Below are 26366 nucleotides of genomic sequence, written 5' to 3'. Positions count from 1 at the left end.
TATTTTATATTAAAAGAATCTTAAAATTAACAAATAGCCTATCTTTATGTTTATGTAAAAAAATTATTAATATTTTCTTTCTCTAAATTATTTTGCTTAATTTCATTTGCTTTGTTCTTATTTTTTCGACGCTCCTCTAATCGTTTCGCAGCAGCAGCTTTTCTGGATATTGGATCAAGAACATTAGAAAATGGTTTTTCCTTATATCGTAAATTTTTTGGAATTTCATTAATTATTTCCTGAAGTTGTTGAGAATTTTTAAGATGACATGTGTTATTGGCGATCGATTTTGAAAAGTTAGATTTTTTATCTAAATTATCCTTTTTAAAAGTGTCTGAATTGTCGCTTCTATTATCTCCTTTTTTAGTAAATGATTCTGTAGAATTTTGATTAATGGTTTTTTTATTTTTTATTTTTTTATCAAAAGTATCACGATTAAATATAATAGTATTAGGATTTTTAGATTCTTCTTGATAATTTAAAAAATCGTTCCTTGTATTAAGCTCTTTTATTGATTTTTTATTTTTACTTATTTCACGATGATCCATATTTATATTAACTTTCGGGTGATTATTGTCATTATTTTTAAATGAATGGCATCTATTGTTTAAAGATGTTTTGAAATTGTAAATTTCTTTTTCCGAATTTTCTATCTGAATGTTTTTATCTGAATTTTGAGTTATAAGATGAATATATGGTTTTTCAATTGTTTGTATTTTGATTTCCTCTATATCATTAATTAAATCGTTCTTGATATTTGTCAATTTGCTTTCGGAAAAGCTATTTCCTAATGAATTCTCTTTTTTAGATTCTTCTATAAATAGATCGTCTTTAGCATCATTTTTTTCAGAATACATTGAATCTATTTTAGATAGTTTTTGCAGTTGTTTTTCTAAATGAAAACATTTAGATTTCCAGAATTGATTTTCGTTTTCAAGATTTTTTTTAAGGATATTTAAGGTCTCAAATTTAGTTTTCCAGTATTTACTAGATGATATATGATCTTTCATATTATCTGTAATATCGAATTCAGATGTATTGTTTTCTAAATGATCATAAAAAATGTTTGTTTCTTTGGATATTTCAGAAACTAAAAGTCTTAGTTTCTGATTATTTTGAGTAATAGAGTTAATTTGTTGATAAAGTATATTTGTTGGTGACTTCTTAGGATTTAATGTAATAGTTTTGAAATTATTAAAAAAATTAGTATCTTCATTTGTTTCGTCTGTTTTAAAGTTTCTTGATTTGGATAAATATGAACTAGGGAATTTTCCTGGAAATTTTCGAAAAAAATATGTTTTATTTCCTTCTGAGTCGTATATGCTATTATCATGCTCATAAACATCATAAAAAGAAACTGTTTTACGTGTGCCATTTGTTCCTGGATGCCTAAGTATACTATTTTGTCTTTTTGGAGTTTTCAAGTCAGAAATTTGAATATTTTTCTTGTATTCTTTTTTATCAATATTAGTATTCTCTATTTTTTCTACATCGCTTTCCTTATTGTCAATTATCTTTGATGTGTCAATAGACCTTGTTTTAGTAATGAAATCATCTTTTATAGAAGAATTAAATTGATTTTTGCAAATAGTATTGTTATTTTCTTTAATATATGATTTTTTTCCTGGATAAATTATATAAAAAAAATGGTTTCTAAATGCCTGAAGAACCCAATTTGTTGCAGATGGCGTTTTTGGTGTTTGACTTAATAATTTAGAATGTGAAAGAGTTTTATTTGATTCATAAGAATGATTTTTTTCAGTATCATCTTTATTATTATGTGATTTAGTATCCCAATAAAACATATTTTCCTGAAAAGTGAAATAATTCCAAAAAAATGATAATTATTAATTTTTATTTTTTTTTCTTTGATACTTTATCTAAACAAATGATAAAATTTCGTATACTTAAAATAAAATATATTGATTTAAATAAAAATATCTGATTATAATATTATTTAAACTTAATCTATGTAAAATAATAGAAACATTAGTTATTTAAAAAATAGATGTTTTAAATGTTTATTATATGCATATTTAATTAAAAATATATAAATATAGCAATGATGCATTTTAAAAATGTATTGAGTAAAAATGTTTGAGTGTTAGATATGATAATATATATAGATCTTTTTTTTAATTTTTATAAATATAATTTTAATAATAATTTTAAAAAATTAATAGACGATCGACATGATTTTATACTTTGAAATATGATAAAATTAGGATTTAAAGTGTTCGAATATTTTTAATCTATGGATTTAGGATTACTGGAATGTTTTGAAATTCAAAAAAACGAACTGGAAGCTTTAAAGGCTATTTATATGGATGATTTTGTATATATCGATAATAATACTTTTTCTCATGCTTCTAATGTATGTTTTAAATCTTTTAAAAACTGTTTAATAGATTATCAGGATCAAGAATCTTTTTTAAAAATTCATTTGCATAGTGATTTTAATGGCGTTAGTTTTTTTTCTTTAGATTTAATAATTTATATGACGGATACCTATCCAAAGACGAGACCAAGAGTATCTATTGATAATTCCGTTAACCTTCTTAAATCTCAATTGGCTCAGATAGATGATCTTATTTTAAAAACTATGAATAAGTTAGAAGGTCATGAAATGATCTACGAAATTTCTTCAAATATTCAAGATATTTTATACGAATGGCAAAATGAATATCAGCCTTCTACTAATTTAGGAGAGGAAAGACATTTAAGGATTTTAAAAGAAGAATTAAAACAACAGTTGACAGAAGAAGAGATGAGGAAACAGCAGGAATATTTTAAAAAAGAAGAGGAAATAATTTTGGATGAAATGATTCGGAAAGAATTAATTAGAAGAAAAGGACAATTAACTCGAGTAAATAAGCGACAACAAGATTGTTATGGATTTCAAGAGCCTAGTGATGATATAATAATTTTTGATAAAGAAATAGAAATACAAAATGAACAATGTAAATTTATTAGATTTCAAGCTGTAAAGGATTTGCTAGTTTTTCGGAAACAATCTTTTATGACAGTAAAATTAGTAACCCCTGTTACGGATAAAAATAGGGAAAACATTTTTGTCTTAAAGGATCTTATTTTGAATTCCGAATTTTGGAACTCATCTGATGGTACGAAAGAAATTTATAAAATGGAAGAGGAGTTGCAAGCAACTATATCTTTGAGACATCCATCAATTGTACAATTTTATGCATGCAGAATTTCTCTTTTAAATTCGGGTAGTTGGAGATTATCATGTTTGCAAGAGTATACTCCTAGAGGTTCACTTAGAGATATATTAGAAAATGTTGGTTCTGTAAGTTTGGATATTGCTAGAAGTTGGGCAATGGATTTGCTAGAAGGCATTAATGAGGCACATCGTCGAGGATTTTTGCATAAAAGTATGACACCTTGATGTTGCTTAGTTAGATGTTGATTACTTTAGATTTACATTTAGGAAATATATTAATATTTAAGTCTGAGAAAGGGAGATCAGTAGCAAAAATATCTGACTATGGTATTTCGTATAGTCTTCAACATATGAATAAATTATGTAGTTTTTCATCAAATGAATCATCTTTTTCTAAAAAAAATAATATTCCAAAAATATGGTATCCTCCTGAATGTAAATCTGAAACTGGAAATTATGTATTTAATCGGAAAAGTGATATATGGATGTTTGGCGTTATATTTCTTCAAATGATTTTTGGTATTAATTCTACTTCTAAATATTCTAGTTTAAAAGAAATATCTGATTCTAGTATTTCTGGATACATATATATATATATATATTGTTATTAATATATTTATAGTGGTATCTGTCTCGGTAATTGATTTTCTTAATTTTACTTTGGAAATAAATTGGCATAAAAGGCCATCTGCTTCTGACCTTTTAGCATCCCCTTTTTTTACTAGTGGTGAAATTGCTAGAACATTGGGATTAAATACTGAAATTTCGACTAATCCTTTTTATGGATTTGTTAGAGCATCTAAATATAATTCTCAGTCCTCTAGGTTACGTTTAGCTTCTCGATATGAAAATGATTTCGAAGAAGTAAAATGGCTTGGAAAAGGTACTTATGGCAAAGTAATAAAAGTGAGAAATAGGCTCGATGGGCAATATTATGCTGTATGAAAATAAATGTTATTTTTTTAATGTTTGTTTAATGATATTTTTTTAGATTAAACGGATTAGTTTAAATAAAAATGAGTATAATCGTATTCTTCGAGAAGTAATGACTCTTTCCAGGTATGATACTTGATACGTTTTTGTTTAAATATTTAAGATTAAGGCTTCATCATCAACATATTGTAAGATATTTTTCTGCTTGGTTAGAAGATTTATTCAGTGGAGAAACTATTTACGATCATATTCCTAGGAAATTTGGAAGATCTATTGATTCTTATAATAATGGGTCTGACCTAATATCTTCTAATGTTACTGAATTTGTTTCTTCTAGCAGACCAGAACGAAGTTTCTTAAATTGTTTTGAAGGTGAAATTTCTAGAAGTACATCTAGTAATTGGAGTTCTTGTTCTATAAATAGTGAGATATCTGTTGATTTGAAATCCCGTAGCTCTGGAATATTGTATATTCAGATGGAATATTGTGAAAGACGTACTTTAAAGGATATATTAGAGCTAAAACAAGTAAATACCGATGAAATATGGAGATTATTTCGTCAGATTTTGGATGCTTTAGTACATATTCATGGTCAAGGTGTTATTCATAGAGACCTTAAGCCAAGCAACATTTTTTTGGATGAAAATGGTGATGTTAAAATAGGTGACTTTGGGTTGGCTACTGAATGTTGGACAATAATTGAGAATTTGGTTTCTAGAAAATATTCTGATAATATTGAAAATGATAATGATTTAACGTCGGGTAATTTTTTATTTTATCTAATAATTATGTTAATTTTAATTAAGGTATTGGTACTGCTCTTTATATTGCTCCTGAACTTTTAGAGCATAATACCAAGCATTCTTATAATCAAAAAGGTTGTAAATTTGTTTCAGTGTTTATAAAGGCTAATAAATTAGTCGACATGTATTCTCTAGGTATAATTCTTTTTGAATTGTGTTATCCTTTTAAAACTACTATGGAGCGTATAAAAGTAAAAAATATAAATAAATATTTATAGTTCGATTAATTTGAAAAGACTATTTTAAATTTAAGGGACTCGAATATTATATTTCCGTCGAAGTTTCCTTCTAATAAATTTTCAAATCAAAAGCATATTATTACATGGCTTTTACAACATGATCCTAAAACACGTCCTACTAGTTTTCAACTTTTACGCAGCGAATTGTTACCTCCAAAAGTGGAGGACGAATATATACGCGAAAGTCTTCATACTCTTGGTAAATAATATAATAATTATTAGAATTACAATATATTGATGAAATAAGCAAATCCTAATACACCGTATTATGTTAAACTTATGGAAGCTTTATTTTCTCAAAATATAGATAAATGCAAGGATTATACATATGATATCATAGTTAGTATTTTTTATAATTCAATTATATATTGATGTTTAAAGACCGATTCTTTAAATGTTGAATCTCCACTTATGGAATGGCTTAAAAGCTGTTTAGTAACTATCTTTAAAAGACATGGTGCAATTTCTAATAATGATCGTTCACAATTATTTCCAAAAAATGAGATTTATAACTCTGGGCAGAATCTTGCTACTTTTTTAGATTGCCATGGTACTCTTTTGCAGGTTATATCTATTTTCATTGATAAAATGTATATTTAAATAAATTAGCTCCCATATGATCTTATTTTACCTTTTGCTCGACAACTTACAAAATGTTCTTTAAAATATGGAAAATATTATTGTTTTGGCAAAGTTTACAGGTTAATTTTGAATTTTTTTATATATAGTCGTTTAATGTTATTAGAAATAGTACTATTGATACAATACCCTGGTCATTAGATGAAGTTAATTTTGACATTGTTACTAGAAATGATGATAATTTGAGTCTTTATGAAAGCGAATGTATTAAGATACTTGATGAAATTATAAATGAAGTCCCTTCTCTTTTGAAAATGAAAATTTTGATTAATATTAATCATTGTGATATTCTGTAATTCTTTCATGTGGTTTTATTTTCTTGGCTTATTCTAATTAGTGATTGTATATTTGATTATTGTGGAATAGATATTTCTTATAGACCTAGGGCTAGTATATTGTTATCTCAATTAGGAAAGAGTGCTACATTAAAACAAATTCAAAATCAACTTCGTTCTGAATCATTACTCTCTGGATCTTCTTTAGAACAATTAGATAAATTTAATTTTCAAGGTATAATATCCAGTTAAAATATATGGATTTTTAATTGATGAAATAGATGAATTTGAAGCTGGTATTTTGCGCTTATTAAATATATTTGACGTATCAATGCATCAAAAGCTTTTATGTTCAATAGAAAATATTCGATCTGTTTTTTTATATTTAAAATATTTTCATATAGAACAAGAGATATTTTTGTTTCCCTTAACAGTGCATAATTATCAATTCTATAAGGGTGGTTTAATTTTTGAAGCATTAATGATACAAAATAAAAAATGTGATATATTTGCTGCGGGCGGGAGATATGATAGTTTAATTAACCAATGTCTTCCACCTTTGTCTTCTGGGAAAGTATCTATTTCTGTGGTTGGAATAACTATTTTTATTGAGAAAATAATTTCATCTCTTGCAAAATTTTCTTTTAAAGAATTTCCCTCTCGAAAATATTCAAAAGCTATATCTGGTTCTATACGTTGGCCTTATAATGTTGTAAATTGTGATGTTCTGGTTTCAAGTATAGGTCATGGATTTTTAAAAGAATGTTTGGAAATTTTAAACGAGTTATGGAAATTTAATATTAAATCTGATCTTTCGAGATCAAATTTAGAAACATTAGATGATATTATTGATTTTGCAAAAAAAAATGGTGTCAATTGGATTATTATAGTAAGACATAAAAGTTATGAAGCAAATGGTTTATTTAAAGATTATTCTGTAAAAGTTAAAAATATAGCATCTGAACATGATGAAGAAATACCGTATTCTAGCCTTGTTCCTTGGTTATTAGGAGAAATAGCTGAAAGAAATAGGCAAAATATATCTGAAAATCAGATTAAGTTTAATAGGATAAATGATGAAAATATGAATGATATGATTATACGAAAACGTGCTCTGGATGTTAATTTTAGTAGAAAAAAAGAACTTTCTGTTCGATTTTTATCTGAAGAAAACACTGGAAAAATTAAATTAAAGAAAAAGCAATTTATAATTAATAAGGGTATGTTTAATGTTAATATATCTGTTACTAAGGAAAAAAAAGCGTATGAATATGTTTCTGAATTGATTAACGATATTTGTTCTAGAAATATAGTTGTATTTTGTGTTGATTTGTCTGATAATATTTATGAATTAATAAAAAATACTAATTTACAAGAGAATCAATGGAGAAAAGGTATTTTAAAAATATAAAAAATCTTAATATGGCATTTTTTAGCTTATAAAATTTATAGTAATTGATGCAACCCCTGCTCATCAAAGACAGTATGTTCATCAATTATGGACATCACTCAAAGATATCCAAAATGAACTAGGTCATCAGCGTGCTTGGTTGTATACATTTAGAGCTAATAAAGCTTTTTTGTATGATTTTTTATAATTAGTTTTATAGTTATATATATTGTTTTTATATAAAAAAGTAGTAAATAATGAAAATATAAAATATAATTTTACCTTTACTAAATTATAATAATTTGTATAAAAGTGCATAATATTAGCGATATTTATTAATCAATTTTATTATATTATAATGGGATTTATTATAATATTGAACTATAAGTCCTAGGTAATCATTAAAGAAATATTAATTTATATATTCGTTTTTATTTTTTATATATTTTTTCATGTATTATAAATGTAATACTATTTTATTTTTTTTATATAATAAAATATCAAATCAGATATTATTTTTAAATATTATATAATATTTATTTTATAATATAATAATATAACAATTTTAATTTAGTAAATATACACAATTGAAATATTTATATAATATGAACTAATATAGATGAATATTTTATTAAATTTATATTTTAATATAATTAATATTATATGTAAGAAATAATTTACATATTTTTATAAATAAATTTATATCTAAATATATATCAAAATACATAATTTATATATAACACATTCAATTAATTTTAATGTATTTAAAAGACAAAAATAAAATTAAATATATATTTAGGTTTTATATATAAGAAACATAATCTATTATAATTGTTCATATATATATTAAATACATTAACTTTTATCATTTATACATATGTATATTTTTATTATAATTTATATAGCATTGTCATATTTAATAAAAATATCAATTCTTATATTTTTTAAATATAACAAAAATTAAAACGTTTAAAAAATCAGACATAAATTTTTGCATTTTCTATCATATCATAAAAATAATCATTATATTTAAATATTAACTAAATCCACAATTTTACTATATAAACAGTTACAATTGCAAATGGATATATATATGCATTTTCAAGCAATTTATGTTATCTTAATTAAACTAAGCTAATAATTCAGAGACTAATTTTAAGAAATTATGTAGAAAATCATTTTATGAAATAATACAACATGAATTATTTTTTTTTGCCTATTTTTTTACATAAACCACAATTATATATATATATATACCTGTTTATAAAACAACCGGGATTGAGCAGACAACATATCTGAACGCTGAACCAAATCATCTAACTTCTCTCCACGTTGAAGAACTGAATCAATGGTTTGAAACTATGAAAAAGTATAAAAACATAATATTATCAAATAAATAAAAACATACTAGCACACTTTTTATATCATCAAGTTCTTGCTGAACTTTCATGATGCTATCAGCTTTCTTAGGATCCTGATATTTCACAATATATTCATTTAACATTTCGAATGATAAATATTCATTTCCTTGTTCAGGCCAGGAAGTACATGGATATTTTTTTAAAAATCCATCCAAAAGATCACTTAAAAGAGAATATGCAACTCTTAAGGGATATTCAGCATCACAAATAATAACTGCAGCAACACCTTCAGACCGGGAATAAACGTGAATAGTATAATCTAATAAAAATAAATATAATATGATATGTAAATATTTTATAAAATCAACTTTCATGTTCAAAACTTTTACGCTGCCTAACCTGTATTTCTTCAGCAACCATTCGACTAAACAATAACATAAACTCATAAATACTTATTTTTTTAAATATTGGTTATTAAATCTAGAAACAATACCTTGATCTAACAAAAAAACCAAATGAACTCAGATTAGTAGAAATTGCAAGCACTTGAGCAGGTCTTTTATCATTCCTTAAAATGGTTATACAATAAATATGCATCACCTCTATATCTTAAATCCAATTATTTTTTAGAAATATAATTATAAAAATAATGTAATTCTAAAATTTATTTTAGAATTTTTAATACACGATAATTTTAGCATAAATTTTTTAAATTCAACGAATATAAAAATGATAAGTCGTTCCAGAAACTAAAGTTATTATTTTTTTATAGATTTCATATTTGTATATTTAATGTTTAAATGATTCATTATTTAATTAAACTATAAAATTTTCAAATAAGATTTATTAAAAAACATAAAAAATGGATTCAACAAACGCATTTTCCAATTCATTAAAAGAAATGAAAAATTATCTAAACAAAGTCAGAGGTCAGATATTTTTCTTACTAAAAATGTACTATTTACCTAATTCATTTAATAGAATATAATGAAAATTATAAAAATAAATTATATTTTATTAAAATAAAAGATTTCTATGGAAATAATTTTAAAAAACATTTGTCAGATTTATATATAATTATTAATTCATTTAAAAGGGAATTGAAAAATGATGCAAATTTCCAAGAGCAGACTATTAATAGCATAAAAAAACCATTAGATATAAATAAGGTTAAAGAGTAAGAAAAACAATGCACATTTATACAGAAAATAAATATATAGTTATTGCGAATCTATAGAAAAAAAAAATATATCTTTATATATAGAACCTCTTTTTGTTACTATCAAAGATCGTATTTTATCAACAAATAATGGTAAAGAAAATCCTAAATATCTTAAAACTAACACGTAATAATTTAGAAATTGAGCTTCAAAATGAGCTGTTAAATATTTTAGGTTACAATAATTTAGATTTTATAACTTTAATAATTCAAAATATTAAAAATCTTAAAAACGAAGTATTAGATATTAATAATCAAGCTAATTCAGGTAAAAATAATATATTTTATTCAGGAAGAGATCATAGAAATGCATCTGAATCAAATACAATAAGATATGATCAAGATAACATATTTTTTAAAGATCAATCATATGAAAATCCAGAATCATTTCCAAATATTTACGGAAATTCAAATACAAGATCTTCTTTGAGTATTTTTGGAACTAAATTTTCATTACCTCATTGTTCATCAAGGGATATTTATCCAGTAATTGATTATTAAGTATTATAGCAATTAGTAATTTTTAAAAGTTATACGAAGAAATCACCGTTCAACCTCCTAACGAAGCTCAAAAAATAGATAATAAAATAATATTTATAAACGAAATGGACAGTCTTTGCTCTAGATCATTTCAAGAATATCAAACTTTAAATTATATTCAGTCATTAGTTTATCCTATTGCTTATAACACAAACGAAAATATGCTAATATGTGCACCTACTGGAGCAGTAAGCACACATAATTTTCTATTACATCTATATATTTTCTAATTATAACAAGGGAAAAACAGATATTGCTATACTTGCAATTATGCGGGTGATATCTCAATTTTCAGACCCATCTCCACATAAAGAACCTAAACCAAATTTTTTTAAAATAAATAAAAGTGAATTCAAAGTTATTTATATTTCACCAATGAAAGCACTTGCATCAGAAATAGTAAAAAAAATTAAAGGACGTTTATCATGGTTAAATATCCAAGTTCAAGAACTTACAGGTAAAAAAATTCACAAATCAATATTCCTAATATAAAATTTAGGTGACATACAATTAACAAAATCGGAAATTCTTTCAACACAAATTCTTGTAACAACACCGGAAAAATGGGATATTATAACAAGAAAAAATGTTGACGATATAGGATTAACACAAAAAATTAAGCTCATAATATTTGATGAAATACATATGCTTCACGATGAAAGAGGTACTGTTATAGAAACTTTAATTGCAAGGACACAAAGATACATTGAATCTAGTCAAACGATGATTAGAATTATAGGACTTTCAGCAACATTACCAAATTATATCGATGTAGCAAGATTTCTTGGGTAATTTTTAGAGCTAGTTCATCATAATTCATGTTAATTAAATTATAGAGTCAATTGTTACCATGGCTTATTTTATTTTTCAGACCAATTTCGTTCAGTTCCATTAGAACAACACTTTTTAGGTGTTAAAGGAAAACCTGGATCAAAAATATCATCTACAAATATGAATTTAGTAACATATGAAAAAGCTATACAATTAGTTAAAAATAACCACCAAGTTATGATATTTGTCCATACACGTAAAGAAACAACCAAAACAGCAAAAACTCTTCTCAATTTAGCATTAAATGACGGTTACGAAGGTTTTTATTCCAATATATATATATTTCTAATATGAAAAGATATTTTTAATCCTTCAAATCATACACATTACCATTTTTTCAAAAAAGACATTTCTAAATCGAAAAACAAAGAAATGAAAGAATTACTTGAAAAGGGTTTTGGAATTCATAATGCAGGAATGTTGAGATCAGACAGAAATATCGTAGAAAAATACTTTAGCATTGGAATCATTAGAATTCTATGCTGCACTGCTACATTAGCATGGGGTGTCAATTTACCAGCATATGCAGTTATAATAAAGGGAGTAAGTATAATATATTTATTATTATACTCTTAAAAAAACAGACTCAGATTTATGAACCACAAAAAGGCATTTATGTAGATTTAGGTATATTAGATGTAAAATTCGTATATAATTTTAAAACTACTTTCTGATTTTAATTATAAGGTTCTTCAAATATTTGGAAGAGCAGGAAGACCTCAATATGAAGACCGTGGTATTGGATATATTATTACATCAAATGATAAGCTAGCACATTATGTATCATCAGTAACTCAACAACATCCTATAGAATCTAAGTATAATTTTAAAATAATTAAATAACATGTTTTACAATTCTAGATTTATGGAAAAATTGACAGACAATCTTAACGCAGAAATATCTTTAGGTTCAGTAACAAATGTAGAAGAGGGAATTTCATGGCTGAGTTATACATATTTTTATATAAGAATGAAAAAGAATCCTCTTATATATGGATTAACTCATAAAGATATCCATGATGATCCACAAATATATAAAAGAAGAAAAGAACTTATAATTTCGTCAGCAAAAAAACTATACGAAACGCAAATGATAATTTTCAACAAAAAATCAGGACTTCTAAGTCCAAAAAACTTAGGAAAAATAGCATCAAATTATTATATTTCCCGAGAAAACATAGAAAACTTCAATATGTCACTTAAATCGAATATTACTGAAGAGGAAGTCTTACATATTTTAAGCAAGAGTTCAGAATTTTCACAAATGAAATATAGAGGTTAATAATATTTATATTCCACGTTTAATTTTAACGCATATAGAAAATGAAAATGAAGAATTAAAACAGCTCTTAGAAAAATATTGCTATTATAAAATCAAAGTACTATTCACTATTTCTTTTCCAAATTAATATTTTAAAAGGAAACTATTGATTCAACACCAGGAAAAGTAAACATTTTACTTCAAAGTTATATTTCCAAAGCACTAATAGAAGATTCTACTTTAATATCTGACTCAAATTATATAGCAACAAATGCTGGTAGAATTTCTAGAGCACTATTTGTAAGTTCAAAAATCAATAAATTTAAAACAAACTAATTAATTATAGGAAATAGCATTATCTAGAAATTGGGAATCTGCTTTAACTATTTTAAATGTTTGTAAATCTATTGAAAGGTTTTTTTATGTCCTACATTTTATTATATATACTAAATTTCAGACAAATATGGTCACACGAGCATCCATTAAGTCAATTTAATCTGCCTACTAAAATATTGCAAAACTTGGAAATGCATAACAATATTGGAAATATAAGAGATTTGAAAAGAATGAGCAAAACGGAGCTTGGAATGCTTGTCCATCATATCCGTTTAGGTGGAATTATATCTAATTATATCAATAAATTTCCTCTTATAAAAATTGATGCAAAATTTTTTCCAATTACAAAGAAGATTCTAAGAATTCAACTAGATATACAGCCAGATTTTATTTGGGATAGCACAATTCATAACCCTGTAGAGCTTTTTTGGATTTGGGTAGAAAATTCAGATTCTTCAGAAATTTTACACTCTCATCATTTACTACTTTCTAAAAAGAAAAAGGAAGAAACTCTGGATTTTTTTATCCTTCTACCGGACATTATTCCATCTCAAATACTTATTTGGGGAATTTCTGATAAATGGCTAAAAGCAGAAACAATGACACCAATATCTCTCAATAACATTATTTTTCCGGACAGTTCAAACTCAATAACTGAGTTACTTGATCTCCAACCCCTTCCAGTAATTATTTATATTAAACTATAAAAAAATTGATAACGAATATTAGATTTCTGCATTGAATAATTGTGTTTTAGAAGAAATATATTCTAAAAAGTTTATTTTTTTTAACGCAATACAAACACAAATATTTCATACTCTATATCACACCAATATAAATGTTTTAATAGGTGCGCCTACTGGATCAGGAAAAACAATAGCAGCAGAGCTCTCTCTATGGTAAATAATTAAATTTAACATATAATATATTAAAGAAATCTTAGGTGGGCATTTAAAACAAAACCATCATCTAAAATAATTTATATTGCACCAATGAAAGCATTAGTTCGAGAGAGGATAAAAGACTGGACTACAAGATTTGCAAATCCATTGAAAAAAAAAATTATAGAATTGACAGGTGATACTTCACCAGACTCTAAAGAAATATATGAAGCAAATATAATCATAACTACACCTGAAAAATGGGATGGTATTAGTAGAAACTGGAAAAAAAGGAAATATGTTCAAGAAATATGTTTAATTATTATAGATGAAATTCATTTACTTGGAGATGATCGTGGACCCATACTTGAAATTATTGTATCACGTATGAACTACATAGCTACTCAAAATAAGTCACATATACGAATAATAGGCTTATCAACTGCTATAGCAAACGCTTGGGATTTGGCAGATTGGTTAGGCATAAAAGAAGAAGGATTATACAATTTTCGGCATTCTGTAAGACCAATTCCGTTGAAAATATATATAGATGGATTTCCTGGCCATAAATAGTTAGCTTTCAACATATTATTATCTAATGTCTAATTTTCATTAGTTGCCAAAGAATGGCGTCAATGAACAAGCCAGCATTTTCTGCTATTCTTGATCATTCTCCTGATAAACCTGTGCTTATATTTGTATCATCAAGACGACAAACTAGATTAACATCACAGGATTTAATAGCTTATTGTGGTTTGGAAGGAAATCCAAAAAGATTTCTTCATATGTCAGATCACAAATTAGATATGATATTAAGTCAGGTTCAAGATGAATCTTTAAAAAATGCATTAAATTTTGGTATTGGTCTTCATCATGCAGGTATGAAAAAATTAGATTTTTAATTTGAAAATAATATGTAGGATTAACTGAAAATGATCGCAAACTATCAGAGGAGCTTTTTATAAATAATAAAATTCAAATTCTGATTGCAACTAGTACTTTAGCATGGGGTGTAAATACTCCAGCACATCTAGTAATCGTAAAGGGTACGGAATTTTTTGATGCAAAAACTCAAGGGTATAAAGATATGAATTTAACTGATGTACTTCAAATGCTTGGAAGAGCTGGAAGACCTCAATTCGATACGGCAGGTGTAGCAAAAATATTTATTCAAGATACCAAAAAATCTTTTTATAAACATTTTCTTCATGCAGGGTTTCCTGTGGAATCATCTTTACATAAGGTTTTAACTGATCATATTTCCGCTGAAATTGTTAATGAAACAATTTCTTCAGAACAAGATGCAATAGATTATTTAACATGGACATATTTTTTTCGAAGAATTCATAAAAATCCTGCATACTATGGTTTATCTGATAGTTCACAAAATAGTATAAATGCATATTTATCGAAAATAATTAATACATCTATCAATGAGCTTATAGAATCTAATTGTATCTATAGAGATGAAAATGGAACGCTTAAAGCGACTGTATTTGGTTCAATAGCAAGTTATTACTATATATCTCATAAAACTATTAGAAATTTATTAAATAAAATTAAAATTGAAATTAATTTCAAAAGCTGTTTAAAACTTTTGTCAGAAGCATCAGAATTCGATGAATTATCAGTACGCCACAATGAGGTAAACTGTTTTAAAAATTAATTAGCAGCTAATTATACAAGGATATTATTAATAAAGAAATTTCTCGAAAATTACCTTTTAAAAGTGAAGAAATGGCACTACCTTTATGGGATCCTCATGTAAAAACATTTCTTCTTATTCAAGCACATTTAAAACATTTCGACTTGCCGATCATAGATTATATTACAGATACTATTTCCATTTTAGATCAAAGTGTTCGAATTTTACAAGTAAAAATTTTGTAAAAAAATATTTATACAATTTTTAATAATTTACAGGCATATATAGATATTTCAACCGAACTAGGCTATCTAGAAGCTTGCTTGGAATTTATATCACTTTTACAATGTATAAAACATGCTAGATGGCCTGAATTATCTGAACTATCTATACTTCCAGGTGTAAATCACGAAAATGCAATGAATTTACAACAAATATCACAAACAAAACTAGAATCTCTTCCAAAAAAATCAAAAAATTATTTAGAAAAATTAGGATTACTTCTTAAAGTTCCTAAAGAAAAAATGATAGAGGTATTCATTTATGCCAATGCATAAAAAATACTAATAATATTAGTTTATAAATGTCGCAAAGACTATACCTATAATAACTATAGAAATTTCTCAAAAAGAAAAATCTTTTTTAAATATAACTCTGATAAAAGATTCCAAACCTTATCACCCAAATTATATACTATATTCTCCAAAATTCCCAAAACCTCAGAAAGAAGGCTGGTATATATTATGCGCATCTCATACATCTAATAGAATTCATGTTTTAAAACGATTAACTATGTCCAAACACACACAAGGAATACTAAATACTAATATTATAATACCTCAGACTATTTATGGAGAACTTGTCAATATAATTGTAATATCTGATACTTTTTGTATCAAAAAAATACACAGTATAAGATTAATGTCATAAAAGGAAACCCATTAATTGTTATGCATAAATATAATGTTATAACATATTTTCAAATAAAATATTTATATTTCCATAAATTTAGTCGATATATCACTTCTATTGATACTATTAATTAGTTCTCTTCTTACCTCTGGTCCAATTTTTTCATGCCCTTTAGCTTTTATTACATCTAATAAAATATCCTTTTGATCTTGTGTAAGATCATTTTTATATCTTTGAACAAAAGCCAATAGAGACTGGTGTTCAATAACAACTAAAGGTCGTTGCAAAGACCTCCATCGCATAAAATGAAAAACCAATGCATCTACAACTTTATAAGGAAGGGCATACTTTTTATCTAATAATATTTTAATAAACAATGACGTTGAACCTAGTAAGAATAAAATAAAATAATACCATTAAAAATTATAAAACATACCACAAAAATCCATTTCTGATAATCGTAAAAGAGCAGCAGCAGAATGTAGAACAGGAATAGAAACTTTCAATAAGATGGAACCTATAATTGTGGCCTCCCTAAATGTACAATTACTCTAATTTTACATTATAAAATTATAAAAATAAATGAAGAATACTTCACAAATAGGAAACAAAAAACCTTTAAAAAATGCAGCAGGCTTATAAATACTTTTTTTTAAAGACATATAAAGATGATAATTAAGTTTTTTATGCTCTAAAATATCTTGACGAACTTTATTAAAAAGTATGGCAGATATAAATCTATTAAACACTCAGTTTTTTTTTTTTTTCTAAAAAATTACCTTTGAAATTGATAAGATTTCAAATTACTCACGAAAAGACGAGTTGCTTCATAACATGCATTAGGTGACCATGTATCAGGAGATGTCAAAAACAAAATATCCTCCCAATTTCGTAAAGAAGGTATTATTTTAAATGCTTTTGGAAGTTTTCCAGATTTATACCTTGATAAAAGTACACCCACTCTTAGATTATTTATCAATACTATATATAAAATAATACAAATACCTACTTGGTATAAACTTCGACAACTTTCTGAGGTAAAGAAGAAAAAATAGAACATGTTTTATTATTTAATCCTATAAATGAATCACATTCCTCTATTTTACCAAGTATTTGGTTTGCCATAGTTTTTTTAAAAACTGGTTCAAGATCTAAAAATTTATCAAACAAATCTTGGTCAGATTTATCAATTTCCTATCAATCAAGATTAAAAAAATCAAATAAAATAATAAAAAAGTATACAATTTCTTCAAAATCAATATCTTCAAAATCAGAATATTTCTGGTTATAATCAGAATCAACAGAAGATTCAGATAAAAATTCAATATCCTCTAGCTCTATTGGTGGGGAACCTTTGTTATTTTGAGAAGATTTATCATCAAACTCTTCCTGTTGTTCCTGAGCAATTTTTAGAATTTTTTGAGAAAGTTTAACATCCAAAGTTTTTTTTCTTTTATAATCTTTTTCCTTTCTATATTTCTTTATCCTCATTTTACAATATAAAATTATTTCATAAAAAAAATCATACAAAAGCTTAATATGTTTTAACTATTTCTAAAATATATTAAAATTTTATGAAACTTTAAATTTTATCTCGATAACGTTTTAAAATCTAAAAAATATAAAAACATATTTATCCATAACTAATATAAAAATGGAGGGAAGTATTTCAGAGGATCCTAATTTGGAAATGAATATAGATTCTAATGAAAAAAATATTAACATAAATCCTGAAAAACAATTAAATGATAAAATATTATCTGAAGAAAAAATAAACCAGACTACAATGAAAATTGATCATATTATAAAAGATTTACCACCAAAACCTGTATTAAGCTATAATCCAGATGAATTAAGATGGAATTCTACACATACAATAAATCTAGAACATGTATACTGTTACTGTGCTCAAGATAGAACTTTAGATGAGCCAGACTTTCAATGTAAAGGTAATTAAACTTAACATGTATTTACTTGAAAGATACTCAAACATTAGTTTGCAAGAATTTCTTTCATGCTAGATGTTTTAGGTCACCTTTAAAAGAAGTATTACCATTTTTAATAAACTATACACTAGTTTGTAGTTTATGTAGTAATACTAATACTGAAGAATTTCACCGTTCAATAGCATCATGGAAGGCTATTTGTGGAAGCGTTATTGCAAACCTTACATCCCAAAAAATAATATCAGACCACCCAGAATGGACGAAAGATATGATTTCTAGTAAAAATCATCTAGAATTAACTAGGCTTGAATATTTTTTTACAAAAAAAGCAGATATTGTTCCTTTTCTAGAAAATCATTTTAATTGGAAAATTTTGTGCATTGATAAAGAAAAAGCTAGTTCATGGTATCAATAATATTTTTCTTTACTTTAACTAATTATTAATTAGGCAATCGACACTTGGAAGTCAACTTTTATCAAGTAAAGATGCATTTAGAGCTCAAGATGAAGGGAATAGATCTCAAAATAGTCCTTATTCATTAATAGATACAAATCTTTTTCAATTTAGATCAACATACACTTCTGTAAGTCTTAATATCTATTATCTTCCAAAAATAGCATCTAAAGATATAATAAGGGCTCACACAAATTAACATTAAATACATCTCGTAAAAGACAAAATTCAATATATCATGACGAAAACATACATACAAAAATTTTAAAAAATTCTTCTATTATTTCTAATTCTATTGAAAATATTTCTAGTAATATAAAAAAAGAAAATCCCGAGAACAAAAAAGATATTAAAGAGCCAAGGGAGAGAAAAGAAACTTGGAAAAAGAAAGAATCGCATATAAAAAAGAAAGACAAAGTATTAGATACCAATATTTTCGATATGTCTATTCTTCCTAGAATTCGACCGCCTCCTTATCGACCTTCTGATTTCAATTCAACTCCTCGTTTACCTACATTTATAAGAGTTGAAAACAATAATATAAATCAAGAATTTTATTCATTAACAGATCAACCATTCAATAGAAAAGCATTTCGATATCTTCCTTGTGAAGCAACACCTCTTATGCCAAATATTATGTATAGGCAAATTGAATTACCTCCTTATAGAGCAAGAATTAGCTGGAATGATACTAGTCAACATGTATTTTTTGATAGAGATGGAATGACAGCAACAACAGAGAAAGGTTTTAGGATGGCAAGAGCAAATGTTTGTATGAACGAAGGAGACTGGTATTTCGAATTCATTATTGAGAGAGGAAATGGAGATCAAGGAGGATTTGTACGTATTGGGATAGCTCGAAGAGAAGGTAATTTTTAGAAATAGTTAAATTATATTAATTCCAATCCATAAAGCTTCTTTGGATGCACCTGTTGGATTTGATGGTTATTCTTATGCTTTGAGAGATAAAGGAGGTCAAAAAGTTCATATGTCTAGACCACGTGATTTTATGGAGTCATTTGGTACAGGTGATGTAATTGGATTCCATGTATCTTTCCCAAAAACTACATCAAAAAATTCATCTCTATTAAAAAATTATATTTTTCGGGATAGAATTCCTATTCGTTACAAAGGACAGCTTTATTTTGAACAATTAGAATATATACCTTCAAAAGAGATGGAAGATCTAATGAACCCTGCATCAAATGCAGTCAAACCTGCTACTCCTCCACCTATTATTAAAAATTCTTTTATAAAAGTTTATAAAAATGGAAAATTCATGGGGACAGCATTTCAAGATCTTTATGCATTTTTGCCTCCTAACTCACAAACTATACAAGCTCAAGATATAAATGATGGAATGCTAGGCTATTATCCTGCTGTAAGTATGTATCATGGAGGCATAGTAAGACTAAATTTTGGCCCTCTTTTTAAACACCCCCCTAAAGATGTTCCACTTGGATCGGCCGTGATACCCCTTTTTGAAAGATATACTGAACAAATAGCGGAAGATATTGTATGGGATTTAATAGATGAAATAGATTTAAGTTTTTCAAGTGAAATTATGGATTCACTTTCAGCAATAAGAACAAAAGAAACAACAAACTCGTCAGAAATTTCAGAAATTAAAGAAATAGAAGATATTTAATGTCCAGATTTTCAAATCATACATACATATATATATTACTTATTATTTACCACTATGATAAACTAATAAAAATATATATATATAATTTTATTTAAAAACCCAAATATATTTATATAAACAAATTTATAAACAAATCAGGATCATTTATATTATTTCAAACGTTACTGTTTCTTTCTGCTGCTTTGTCACCAACAAAATTTTCTTCCATCCATATTATCCCACATTCAGGACATAATTTATCTTTTTGTTTAGCCATGTATACTTTAAAGCAATATTCATGGAATCTTATAGGACAATTGATGTTTGAACAACGAAAACCCTTAAATTATTCAGTTTGAAATAAAAATATTCAAAAATTACTTGAGTAACCACATTATGACATGCTTTACATCTTTTCAGCAAAAGTACTCTAAAATCTTGATGATCAAAGTCATTCTCAGGTTCATCAATATATGTTTTAATTATGGGATAAAGCTCTAAAAGGGATCTAGGGGACAATGTAAAATATACACGAGTCCCACGCCTTAAACAATTAATTTTATCTTTGAATAATAATAGAAAATTTACGTAGTTTTTGAAAGCCATCCTTCCTCAACAAATGCAGCTAAAGAAGCTTCAGCAGAAACCTTAGATAATCCTACACCCTTTAAACTAGATTCCCTTAGCGCTTGAGTAGAAGTTATAGAAAAAACTTCTAATTGACGAGTGTTACTTTTTACTAAAATGTAATCAAGAAGCTGCTTAAAAAAAGCAACTTCAGAAAAAGTATAACTAGTTGATAATTGACTAAAAATATCAGAAGAAGTATTGATCTTATGTTATTTAGAGAAAAATATGATTTAAAAAAGATGTTACCAATATCCAAATCACTATACCAGTAGATTGATCTATAGTTTTTTGAATTTCTAAATCCAAGCAAGTAATTACATTATTAATATCAAAAATATATAACTCAAGAGTGCTTATATTTATTGTAACAGAATCTATAGATATATTTTCTAAAAATATTCAATTAAAATATTCAATTTTTTTAAATTACCATAGATAGAAATAGCAATTAGCAATGAATTCAATGCCTGTTCTTGAAAAATACTCTTCTTTGCAATAAAATGTTGAAGAAGAATTCGATGGACATCAGTAAATTGAGTCTCATTTATATCCATAAATCAATTTTTTTTTAAAACTCCATTGTCGAACAATACAACTAAATTCGAGATCATTTTATGAAAAAGTGTATTCATAAAATTTCAAACTATATAATTTTCTATATTAAATATGTGGCTTACAGATAATCAGAGTAAGTTTATATTTTTTTAAAAATATTATTATTTAATATATAAATAGAAATTGGAGTAACATTAACGGCTCTTGGAATAGGATTTATAATACTTGTATATTTTTTTATTCATATAATATCTATTTATAATATTATAGGGTATAATTACATTATTTGATGCAAATCTATTAATTATTGGAAATGTAATCTAATAAAATACATAAATTATAGTATTAATTTATGTATTTTAGCTTTTATTTATCTCAGGACTTATACTAATCATTGGATTTATAAAAACATTGGTATTTTTTTCAAGAAAACAAAAACTTCGAGGATCTGTATGCTTTTTTTTTGGGATACTTTTAGTTTTTTTCAAAAAACCATTTTTCGGATTTATTATTGAAACATTTGGATTTATAAATCTCTTGTTAGTTACATAAAACAAGCAAGTATACTATAACTAATAATTTTAGTGGTGATTTCTTTCCAATTATAATTTCTTTTTTAGCACGATTTCCTATTATTGGACATATTTTAAGAATTCCTTTTATCAAAAAAGTATATGACATATAAAAAAAAAATTACTAACATAATAAGGTTTTGGACAGAATAATAGGTGTATATCAAATACCTGTATAACATTTATTATTTCCGATATTTTATAAAATATAAACTTAAAAACAACTCTTACAAAAACGCCTAAAATATTCAAAAATGAGAATCTTATTTAAAAAAATATTATTACAAAATTTTTAATACGAAAAAATAAAATGATTTTTTAAGACCATTATCTTAACCAAAATGTTTATTCAAAGGTAATAACAAATAGAATAAATAATTAATGCATAATTCTACTCTAATATCATTAAAATCCCACACTAATAAGATAATCTGCAAGAGCTTCAATAATTTTGGCTGCTTCTCCAGCTTGTGTTGTTTTAGGAAAATGGCCAATAATAATAACTTTATGTGTTCGTACGCAATAAACACCTTCACATCCCTTAATATTGATGTTAATACATCTGAAATTAGGAAATCTAATACTAACCTGTTTACCATATATGCTTCGATCCTCAGCACGAATTGTTACATATTTTTGTTGCGATAAATAAAAGCCTGATGCTTGGACCTGTGAAGGATTATCGAATCCAGATGCAAGAGCAGTTAATTCATTTAATTTCAACTAAATAATAAAAAAAACAAATAATACAAACGCGTAAACTTACATCAAATCCTGAACTAGACGCCCATATACTGTTACCTTCTCGAGAACATATAGCTGCTTTATCAAATTTCCCAGTTCCAACAAGGCTCGTATCAACATATTCTAATTTAAATATTATTTTTTCAAAAAATGCCAAATTTTTTCTTCATTACCTTTCCAACTCATACTTTGAACAATACTATATATTAGCTACCTTTAATATCTTAATATTTCTTTTATTTTTATAAAATTTTCAAAATAATCCGCCTTAAATTTTCGACAACAAGAGATATATTTAAACATAATCTCATGTTTTACAAAGAAATTATTATAATAAAATAATATTATAAATATTATATAAATATGTTTGTGTATTTATATAATATTTATAATATTATTTAAATAAACATTTGTTTTAAAGTATATTACACTCAATATTTTTAAAATATATATACCAAATTCATTTTAATTCAAGATATCAAAAATTTATAATTAGCATTAATATTAAATAATTAGCAATCATAATAAACGAATTAAAAGAAAACATTCTGAAAAATTACTTTTAATATAATAATTATTTAATTTTGTTTATTTATAAACTATAATAAAATTCTATGAAAATAAACCAATTTCTATTACATATATATATACTTAAAAAAAGTTTGTGAATTTAGTTTAAATTGCTATAATATATTAATTCATATATATTTAAAAAGAAATAAAAATGAATTACAATTCAAAAACTTATAAATATTAAATTTTTCAAAATTAAAAATTAAACTATTTGCATATAATATAAAAATATCATTTCTATAGGAACTAATCTTTAAAAAATCATAAATACGTATAAAATTACAAAGACTAACATTTTTTATATAAAATACACTATTAAAATTCATTGTAAGTAATATATATTTTAAAAAAAAAATCATATACTTTTAAAAACATTTAAATAAAATTAATATCCATTATTATTTGTCAAATTACAACTTATTAATACTCCAAAATATCGCGTTCTATAAGAACTCCTAAAATATTAATCGTTCGATTATTTATTAATACACACAAAAAAATGTCGCATTCAATTATCAAAAACAGATATTATCTATAAAAAATATTAATAATTTCTTATTATTCATATGAAATTAAATCACATTCCTTATTCAAATTTAACCCATTTTTTTTTAAAAAAATATTACTTCCATATTCCATATATTCAGCTCTTGTAACTTTTTTTTCATCAAATATTTTAGTATTGCAAGCTAAAGAAGAACCACCCACCCATGCAAATGTATCAGGGCTAATATTCAAATAAATAATAATAAATAAAGAGAATTTAGCTACTTATGTGGTTGATAAATCACAATTTTACAATATGCAGGAGCTAAAGACTGAAGCTCTTTTTTACTATTTATTTTTAATATTATATCATTATTTTTTTATATCATCTTACAGTCTTTCAGAATATCCTTTAAAAAATGAATTACCTCCAACAAGAATAATATTTGCTAAAAAAAGTTCTTGAAAATCAGATTCTACTAACTTCAAAGATTGCATAATAGCTTCATGAATACCCGCTTGAGATAACTCTAATAATTAATAAACAAAATGCAAACATACATATATATATATATTACTTATTATACTTGGGTTAAACATTACTTCAGGAACAATAAATCTCTCATTTTTTAAGGTCAAAATTTGTCTCTCTTTAATCAAATCCCTCTGTGAATTCGACGTTAAAACAAATCCTTGATCATTTGTACTATAATCAGGAAGAACATAATCAATTGAAACATTTCCTGGCTTTTTCCCTTTACTTATTTCTATATCTTCATTAAAATTAGAAGATACAAAAAAACAAGATTTTTTAATCTGATCTGCCAAAGAAAATTCTTCCATAATATTATAATGTCTAAAAGAAATAATTTCCTTCAAATAATTTGTTAAAAGTTTTCCTCCAACATTAAGCCTAAAAATATAAATATGTATATTATAACTCAAAAAATACTAGCCTTTTCACAGCTTTCCATTGAATATCTCCTAAAATAACAGGAACTACATGAGTAAAACTAAAACCACTATCAATAACAAGAGCAAATTCTCGCGGCCTATTCATTTCTTTTGATGTCCCATAGATTTCACTATTGTTCCATGGTACTAAAGAACTAGCTTATAAAACTTAGTTTCCTCTATAAAAAATATCTTAGTATACCAATACACCTGTAATATGATTGAAATTCATATTCTTCAAAAATAATTTGATCATAAGCTGATTGTAATTGAGGAAAATTATAGGGAGGTTCTGTAACAAGAAGAGATGTTTCACTATAATCAACCTATCAAGTAAAAGCCTAAAACAAATCAAAGACAAAAAATCTACCCTAAAGTCTTTTTGAGAAAATAAATAATCCCATATTACTTTTTCAGATTCCCAATTTACCAAATAGCCCTAAAATTAGTTATAAAAATGCATATAAAGTTATATTTAGCTGCACTCTATCAATTGGACGCCGAAAACGAAGTGAAGAAAAGTCTTTACATCCTGAAATTTGAGATCCTATATATGTTTTTCTTTCAAAAACTGATTTTGCAATACAGTTTGGCGAAATTCTTGGAAGATCATCCGAAGAAAAGCCATATTTAATTGAATAACCACCGTTATCAACAACAAGAATTGTCATTTAGCATTTTATCTATTTCAAAATTCCAAATAAAATTAAAACGGTTTCACGTGATAAACATATTTTAATTTCGACTTAAATATTATTATTCATATGGATAGATATATAGATGACGAACTTTCACTTCCAAAAGGTATTTAACCTCATGGATCACTATAATTTGAAATATATTTATACTATTTATAGCAACAGTACAAAAACTTGTCTCAAAAATGATACCATCTGATCTTGTTTTTGCAAGAGAAACAAAAGATCTTTTAATTGAATGCTGTGTAGAGTTTGTCCATCTCATATCTTCAGAAGCAAATGAAATATGTGAAAGAGAAGCAAAAAAAACAATTGCAGCAGAACATGTAATCAAAGCTCTTGAAGAACTTGGATTTCAAAATTATATTGATGAAATCCAGCAAATAGTTTCAGATCATAAAAAACAACAAAAGGTAATTTAAAGGCATAAATTATATTTTTTATTAAAAAAGTTAATAGACACGTGAAAAAAAACAATCCAAACTTGAAACATCTGGAATGTCCCAAGAAGAGCTTTTGAGACAACAAGAAGAGCTTCTAAATAGAGCAAGAGAGAAATATAGAAGTTCTTTTGGATAATATAAAAAAATGATAAAAAATTGACACTTAAAATATTTGATTTATATTATCATATTTCAATAAATTTATTAAATTACAATCAATAAAAATATTACAAATAAA

The 26366-nt window shown here is 25.3% G+C and overlaps 11 protein-coding genes across 11 annotated transcripts; 5 read left to right on the top strand and 6 right to left on the bottom strand.

Annotated features, from left to right (window-relative positions):
• Positions 1 to 4: 4 nt before the first annotated feature.
• Positions 5 to 1851, bottom strand: T552_02555 (hypothetical protein). Its single transcript, XM_018371091.1, has one exon. The coding sequence runs from the start codon at positions 1803 to 1805 to the stop codon at positions 51 to 53; it is 1755 nt and encodes a 584-aa protein (XP_018225254.1). The 5' UTR covers positions 1806 to 1851; the 3' UTR covers positions 5 to 50.
• Positions 1852 to 2208: 357 nt separating this feature from the next.
• Positions 2209 to 7668, top strand: T552_02554 (hypothetical protein; the record flags this gene model as incomplete). Its single annotated transcript, XM_018371090.1, has 17 exons — positions 2209 to 2374; positions 2417 to 3392; positions 3437 to 3751; positions 3804 to 4120; positions 4173 to 4240; positions 4284 to 4876; positions 4921 to 4992; positions 5035 to 5108; positions 5154 to 5355; positions 5404 to 5495; positions 5538 to 5720; positions 5766 to 5857; positions 5902 to 6087; positions 6133 to 6305; positions 6352 to 7290; positions 7333 to 7464; positions 7523 to 7668. Exons 1-17 carry the CDS (start codon positions 2255 to 2257, stop codon positions 7666 to 7668), a joined length of 4680 nt encoding a protein of 1559 aa, XP_018225253.1. The 5' UTR covers positions 2209 to 2254.
• Positions 7669 to 8594: 926 nt separating this feature from the next.
• Positions 8595 to 9464, bottom strand: T552_02553 (hypothetical protein). Its single transcript, XM_018371089.1, has 4 exons — positions 9315 to 9464; positions 9190 to 9272; positions 8869 to 9140; positions 8595 to 8819 (listed from the first exon to the last, which is right to left on the bottom strand). Exons 1-4 carry the CDS (start codon positions 9416 to 9418, stop codon positions 8700 to 8702), a joined length of 579 nt encoding a protein of 192 aa, XP_018225252.1. The 5' UTR covers positions 9419 to 9464; the 3' UTR covers positions 8595 to 8699.
• A 219-nt stretch (positions 9465 to 9683) lies between these two features.
• On the top strand, positions 9684 to 16464 carry T552_02552 (hypothetical protein; the record flags this gene model as incomplete). Its single annotated transcript, XM_018371088.1, has 23 exons — positions 9684 to 9750; positions 9803 to 9998; positions 10042 to 10133; positions 10180 to 10526; positions 10571 to 10768; positions 10821 to 11037; positions 11080 to 11368; positions 11417 to 11670; positions 11710 to 11954; positions 11996 to 12049; positions 12099 to 12229; positions 12273 to 12688; positions 12732 to 12790; positions 12832 to 12972; positions 13019 to 13086; positions 13130 to 13691; positions 13738 to 13907; positions 13952 to 14461; positions 14506 to 14768; positions 14810 to 15534; positions 15576 to 15764; positions 15813 to 16067; positions 16111 to 16464. The coding sequence occupies 23 exons, from the start codon at positions 9684 to 9686 to the stop codon at positions 16462 to 16464; spliced, it is 5802 nt and encodes a 1933-aa protein (XP_018225251.1).
• A 16-nt stretch (positions 16465 to 16480) lies between these two features.
• Positions 16481 to 17982, bottom strand: T552_02551 (hypothetical protein). Its single transcript, XM_018371087.1, has 6 exons — positions 17689 to 17982; positions 17456 to 17640; positions 17226 to 17408; positions 17040 to 17184; positions 16883 to 16997; positions 16481 to 16834 (listed from the first exon to the last, which is right to left on the bottom strand). The coding sequence occupies exons 1-6, from the start codon at positions 17935 to 17937 to the stop codon at positions 16527 to 16529; spliced, it is 1185 nt and encodes a 394-aa protein (XP_018225250.1). The 5' UTR covers positions 17938 to 17982; the 3' UTR covers positions 16481 to 16526.
• Positions 17983 to 18058: 76 nt separating this feature from the next.
• T552_02550 (hypothetical protein) lies at positions 18059 to 20539 on the top strand. The gene is made up of 5 exons (XM_018371086.1): positions 18059 to 18395; positions 18443 to 18797; positions 18841 to 18976; positions 19030 to 19714; positions 19761 to 20539. The coding sequence occupies exons 1-5, from the start codon at positions 18101 to 18103 to the stop codon at positions 20492 to 20494; spliced, it is 2205 nt and encodes a 734-aa protein (XP_018225249.1). The 5' UTR covers positions 18059 to 18100; the 3' UTR covers positions 20495 to 20539.
• Positions 20540 to 20612: 73 nt separating this feature from the next.
• On the bottom strand, positions 20613 to 21691 carry T552_02549 (hypothetical protein). Its single transcript, XM_018371085.1, has 5 exons — positions 21534 to 21691; positions 21350 to 21492; positions 21062 to 21306; positions 20855 to 21017; positions 20613 to 20813 (listed from the first exon to the last, which is right to left on the bottom strand). Exons 1-5 carry the CDS (start codon positions 21655 to 21657, stop codon positions 20649 to 20651), a joined length of 840 nt encoding a protein of 279 aa, XP_018225248.1. The 5' UTR covers positions 21658 to 21691; the 3' UTR covers positions 20613 to 20648.
• A 36-nt stretch (positions 21692 to 21727) lies between these two features.
• T552_02548 (hypothetical protein) lies at positions 21728 to 22455 on the top strand. Its single transcript, XM_018371084.1, has 6 exons — positions 21728 to 21791; positions 21839 to 21885; positions 21929 to 21973; positions 22022 to 22197; positions 22244 to 22328; positions 22368 to 22455. Exons 1-6 carry the CDS (start codon positions 21770 to 21772, stop codon positions 22407 to 22409), a joined length of 417 nt encoding a protein of 138 aa, XP_018225247.1. The 5' UTR covers positions 21728 to 21769; the 3' UTR covers positions 22410 to 22455.
• A 135-nt stretch (positions 22456 to 22590) lies between these two features.
• T552_02547 (hypothetical protein) lies at positions 22591 to 23200 on the bottom strand. Its single transcript, XM_018371083.1, has 4 exons — positions 23148 to 23200; positions 22997 to 23097; positions 22819 to 22953; positions 22591 to 22770 (listed from the first exon to the last, which is right to left on the bottom strand). The coding sequence occupies exons 1-4, from the start codon at positions 23158 to 23160 to the stop codon at positions 22636 to 22638; spliced, it is 384 nt and encodes a 127-aa protein (XP_018225246.1). The 5' UTR covers positions 23161 to 23200; the 3' UTR covers positions 22591 to 22635.
• Positions 23201 to 24105: 905 nt separating this feature from the next.
• Positions 24106 to 25658, bottom strand: T552_02546 (hypothetical protein; the record flags this gene model as incomplete). Its single annotated transcript, XM_018371082.1, has 8 exons — positions 24106 to 24274; positions 24319 to 24381; positions 24428 to 24563; positions 24612 to 24984; positions 25028 to 25134; positions 25196 to 25313; positions 25358 to 25426; positions 25473 to 25658. 8 exons carry the CDS (start codon positions 25656 to 25658, stop codon positions 24106 to 24108), a joined length of 1221 nt encoding a protein of 406 aa, XP_018225245.1.
• Positions 25659 to 25705: 47 nt separating this feature from the next.
• Positions 25706 to 26291, top strand: T552_02545 (hypothetical protein). Its single transcript, XM_018371081.1, has 3 exons — positions 25706 to 25791; positions 25845 to 26098; positions 26145 to 26291. The coding sequence occupies exons 1-3, from the start codon at positions 25752 to 25754 to the stop codon at positions 26262 to 26264; spliced, it is 414 nt and encodes a 137-aa protein (XP_018225244.1). The 5' UTR covers positions 25706 to 25751; the 3' UTR covers positions 26265 to 26291.
• The last annotated feature ends 75 nt before the right edge of the window (positions 26292 to 26366 follow it).

This window comes from Pneumocystis carinii, assembly GCF_001477545.1.
Source record: "Pneumocystis carinii B80 chromosome Unknown supercont1.11, whole genome shotgun sequence".
NCBI lineage: Eukaryota > Fungi > Ascomycota > Pneumocystomycetes > Pneumocystales > Pneumocystaceae > Pneumocystis > Pneumocystis carinii.
The sequence above is the reverse complement of the archived record's forward strand: the minus strand, read 5'-3'. Positions and strand labels throughout refer to the sequence as shown.